Source organism: Hippocampus comes, unplaced genomic scaffold (genome assembly GCF_001891065.2).
Source record: "Hippocampus comes isolate QL1 unplaced genomic scaffold, H_comes_QL1_v1.1 scaffold186, whole genome shotgun sequence".
Lineage (NCBI taxonomy): Eukaryota > Metazoa > Chordata > Actinopteri > Syngnathiformes > Syngnathidae > Hippocampus > Hippocampus comes.
In genome coordinates this window covers 3,006,235-3,010,892 of record NW_017806236.1, presented here as the reverse complement: position 1 = coordinate 3,010,892, position 4,658 = coordinate 3,006,235, and the positions used below count along the sequence as shown (strand labels likewise).

General features: G+C 43.0%; 1 protein-coding gene across 2 annotated transcripts in view; it reads left to right on the top strand.

Annotated features, from left to right (window-relative positions):
* The first annotated feature begins 1,739 nt into the window (after window positions 1-1,739).
* The window catches only part of LOC109507557 (snaclec 6-like), a 7,650-nt gene continuing 4,731 nt past the window's right edge, over window positions 1,740-4,658 (top strand). The window contains exons 1-5 of one of the 2 annotated variants that reach the window (XM_019857065.1): window positions 1,740-1,859; window positions 1,996-2,058; window positions 3,405-3,432; window positions 3,529-3,614; window positions 3,948-4,079. In XM_019857065.1, the coding sequence (XP_019712624.1) occupies window positions 1,996-2,058; window positions 3,405-3,432; window positions 3,529-3,614; window positions 3,948-4,079 (309 nt within the window). In that variant the 5' untranslated portion in view covers window positions 1,740-1,859. Of the gene's footprint in view, window positions 1,860-1,944; window positions 2,059-3,404; window positions 3,433-3,528; window positions 3,615-3,947; window positions 4,080-4,658 lie in introns of those variants that run through there. The other variant, XM_019857064.1, reaches the window with a different exon arrangement.

The following is a 4,658-nucleotide window of genomic DNA, read 5'->3' as shown; positions in this document are numbered from 1 at the left end:
AGGTCCCTCTTGGCAATGGCAGAGCAGCTATGAGTTTGTTGAGTCCAGGAAACTCGCAGCTGTGACCGAAATAAACATTGTTCACTATGTAAACCAGTGTGGTGTTTGCTGTTGCCGTTTCCGAACGAACCGGTAGAGGTCGCTGTTGGATAAAACTTCGTTGTAGTGAATGTCTTTGCGAGGCTGGAGCAGAGAAAATGATTTCGTATAACGCAACAGGGGGTTTTTCGTCGTATGGGGGGCAGGAGAATGGGAATTGTGTTAATGCATGAAGATTTTTTCACATAAGGGGGTATTTTCGCCCATGTAGGTTTCGTTCTAGAGGAGTTTCACTGTGGATGAAAGAGGGGAGAATCAAAGTGTGTTTTTAGCAGTGGATTAGAGACGTCATGCTCAAAGCGTGCATGACGTCTCACACGTCTGCTACAAGCTAATCTAAGATACGTTAGCGTCCAATGACAAAAAAAGAGATTTGTTAATTTGTCTTGTCCCATGTAAATCCGCTTCACTTCCAAGCACTAACTTTCAGTTCCAAATACGCATCCACACTCCCTGCCGACGTTCCTCTTTCCTCATCCTCAGCTCCAACAGCTATCCATCCAGCCACACCAAGGCAGACTGTCCAACAGCGCCGACATCTGCGCTGAACAAAACGAAGCTGTGAAAAGTGCTGCCCATTACAGGCGCAAAAAGCACGAGCGTCCCAGTGCGCGACATTCCCCCCATCAAAATCAGTGCTCGTACATGCATGCTGCCGAGAAGGCGCAACCATCAAGCACTACTTCTCCTTCGACGAATGTTGTGGCCAAAACGGAAAAAAAAAATAAATGTCCACAATGGGGTCCACATATGACAGAGCCAAAGACCAAAACAACAAAAAACAAAAGCTCTTGAAGAGCTCTTGCAGATGGCTGCCAACTACGGCGCCATCTATGTGGAAGTATTTTTTTCATCACTTCAACAATTCTGTTTGAGTATTTTTTCGTGCAATTTAGCAGAAACTAAGTCAACAGTTCCTCAGTAGGATTATCATCAAGGGAAAATAATAATAAAAAAAACAACCCAGTATATGATGCATTTCCCGTAAAATTGTTACAGTGAAACTCCTCGCCAACGAAACCTACATGGCCGAAAATACCCGCTAGTGTGAAAAATGTTTCATGAATGAAAGCCATTCCCACTTTTCTGCTCCCCCTATGATGAAAAATCCCCCTGTTCTGTTATCCGAAATCTTTTTCTCTGCTCTTGCCTCGCAATGGGATTCACTACAACAAAAACAAGCCTTCAGCAAAAATCTCATCCAACCTCAGCATGCCACAGAGACCTCTGCTCCTTCGTTCGGAAATGGCAACAGCAACCACCACACTGGTTTACAAATGCGCAGTAGTCCAGGAAGTATTTGTCATTGTTAGTTTCAGATGCAGCACGAATGTTTCATTGCTAAAATGGCTACGAAACGAACCTTTGCAGACCAAGGAGTTGGCCAACGTTACCCAGGCCGTGCTCGGGGAAAGCACACCCCTGATTGCATATAGACACATGGCCTGAAGAATGATGTCAGGCAAGAAATCAAACTCTTATTTATACTCACGCATGCAAAAATGAACTAATAAAAAAATATACACTGGTTCCTACCTCACTTACAGGCCCACCAACTTACCAGTTTTTCCAGTTGGAGCTGTAAGAGAACCAGCTTCCAAAAGCTGTTCTTTTTTAGAATCACTTTCCAGTAAATTCAGAATGATGAAAGTTGGGGGTGGGACCCCATCTGATGTGATGTATAAATATGACAGTTTCACAACAAACCAAAAGACTGCCAGCACAACATATTGAAGACAAGAGTCCTCATCTTTGGCAAGGTACTGTAAATTTTCCATTTCTTCTGACTTTTTCAGCTTGTGTTGCATTTTTTTTATAAGGTGAAATATACCGTAAATGTAATACTAATTAATATTTATTGTCAGAAATATGAAGCATTTTTCTTTTGTTGCACAGATGGCATTTGCTCTTCGCTTGTTGTTCCTCGTCTGTGGGATCAGTGGACTGTTGACTGGAGTTGTAAGTCAAAATCTCACCCACTGACTGAAATTAACATTACATTAATTACTCGGGTGTTTGATGTTTTGTAGGGTTGCAACTAACAATTTTAATAATCGATGAATCTATCGATTATGTTGTCCATTAAATGTGAAATTGGATTTTTTTTTGTAACATGCTTTAAGTCAGCGTCCCCAACCGCCGGTCCGCGGACCAGTACCGGTCCGCAGGGCATTTGGTACCGGGCCGCACAGAAAGAACTTGCCTTAATTCCGGTTTATTTATTTCGGAATACGAAAGATGTTTTATTTTGAAAATTACCGGATCCTCCGTTAAATCCGTTCGTATCTCGCTTGACACACGTCAAGCCACGCTTCTCCGTCACGTGACCAAATAGGCTAAAAACAAACGCCGGAGCTGGCAAAACGAGTTTAAAAACAGGACATGATGTCAAATTGACAGAGCCTAAAATAATCAAACACAATTATGATTCCATTGCTGGTTCGGACCGTAACGTCAGATAGTTGGAAAAAAATCGCTCATCCATCCATTGATCAAGGCATCCATTTTCTTTACCCTTTATTCTCAGTCAGGGGTGCCAGAGCCCATCACAGCTTTCTTTGGAGCTTTCTTTCATCCTTAACTGGTTGCCCGCTAATCGCAGGGTAAAACCGTTCACACTCACAATCACATGTAGGGACAATCGAGAGTGTTCAATTCCCCAACCATGGAAAAAATGTTGATCGTTGTTTTCCAAAGTAAAAACAGTTTGAAAATGTCTCATTTTTAAAACAAAAATACAAAGATAATCAGGGTGCTTTTAGGGCGAAATCTGAGAAAATAAACTGAGACGCTGGACCTCCGAGGATTTGGATAATTTTAAATCAAACGAAATATTGAAATGGTTAATTAATTATCAAAATACCCATCCATCCATTTTCTCATCCGGGGGACACCCTGAACTGGTTGTCAGCTAATCGCAGGGCACACAGCGACCAACCACCATCACATACAACACTCACACCTAGGGAAAATTTAGAGTGTTCCATTAACCTGCCGTGCATGTTTTGGGAATGTGGGAGGAAACTGGAGTACCCTAAGAAAACCCACGCGGGCCCACAGAGAGCATGCCAACTTCACACAGGAAGGCCGGAGGCCGAACTCGAACCCTGAAACTCTGTACTGTGAGGCGGACGAGCTAACCACCCACTGCCGTGCTGTCTTATCAAAATATTTCTTGATTAATTTGACAACCAATCAGAGTTGTTGATTAATCAGTTCATCAACGTACCACTGATATTAGTGTCTTCATTTGTGTCACTCTCGTACAGTCTGATTTTTTTGTGTGTGCATTTTCTTCTTCACAGTGGTCTTTTAAAAAGATTGACTTCAAAGGTTGGTAGGCCTCACTCACATTTTTTCCAAATGAAGAACTTCTCAGTTTTGATTGACGCAGATTGTTTTCTTCCTCAAACAACAATTGTGTTGCAGATAATAACTGTCCCAAAGGGTGGACCCGGTTGGACTGTAACTGTTACATCTACCAAGATGATCCGAGGACCTTTGCAGATGCTGAGGTATGGAAATCAATACTTGTAATGTCGTTCCCAACCAATGTTGACGCAGATTGTTTTCTTCCTCAAACAACAATTGTGTTGCAGATAATAACTGTCCCAAAGGGTGGACCCGGTTGGACTGTAACTGTTACATCTACCAAGATGATCCGAGGACCTTTGCAGATGCTGAGGTATGGAAATCAATACTTGTAATGTCGTTCCCAACCAATGTATTGCTATTCCAGTGAGTGACCCATCTGGGTGTTGCTTTGACTGGTCCGACCTCAATTTATGTGGCCAAATGTCTGGCGAATTTGAATAAGTGAAATCAACACACCACTCTTTTTCCATCAGAGCATCTGCAACATTCTCGAAGGGAATCTTGTATCCATCCACAACGACCTGGAAAATTCGTTTGTCCTCGAGCTGATTCGAGCGGGTGGTAATGATAACGTAACCTGGATTGGATTCACTGATGCAATTGAGGTGAAACATTGACCCGATACAAATGTTCTGATTGAATCCTGTCACTTGTGTTCACTCAAAGTGTGTGTGTGTGTGTGTGTGTATATATATATATAAATATATATATATCGTAAATTCCGGGCTACAGACTGCACCTGATTAAGAGCCGCATGCTCAGATTTCTGAAGAAAAATCAATTTTGTAATTATATGCGCCGCACCATACTATAAACCGCTGGCCAATGAGTAGGCGGGGGTTTGCTTCTGCGTCCCTGCCGCCGGGAGCCTCCGGGTGAGGCCGCTGACGCGGTCCCCTGCTGAACCCCTGCAGAAAAAAAACGCAACATTTCTTAAGGTTAAAATAATCTCCATATTTTTATGAGCATGATAAATGCATTTGCACAACGAAATTACGCTGAAACACAAAATAAGAGGCCAGACAAAGAGAAATCTTGATGCGCATTTGCGTTATTACGAGGAGAAATAGTGCAGCCCACTCAGCTTTAAATATCCATCCATCCATCCATTTTCCACCGCTTATCCGGGGTCGGGTCGCGGGGGCAGCAGCTTTAGGAGGGAAGCCCCGACTTCCCTCTCCCCC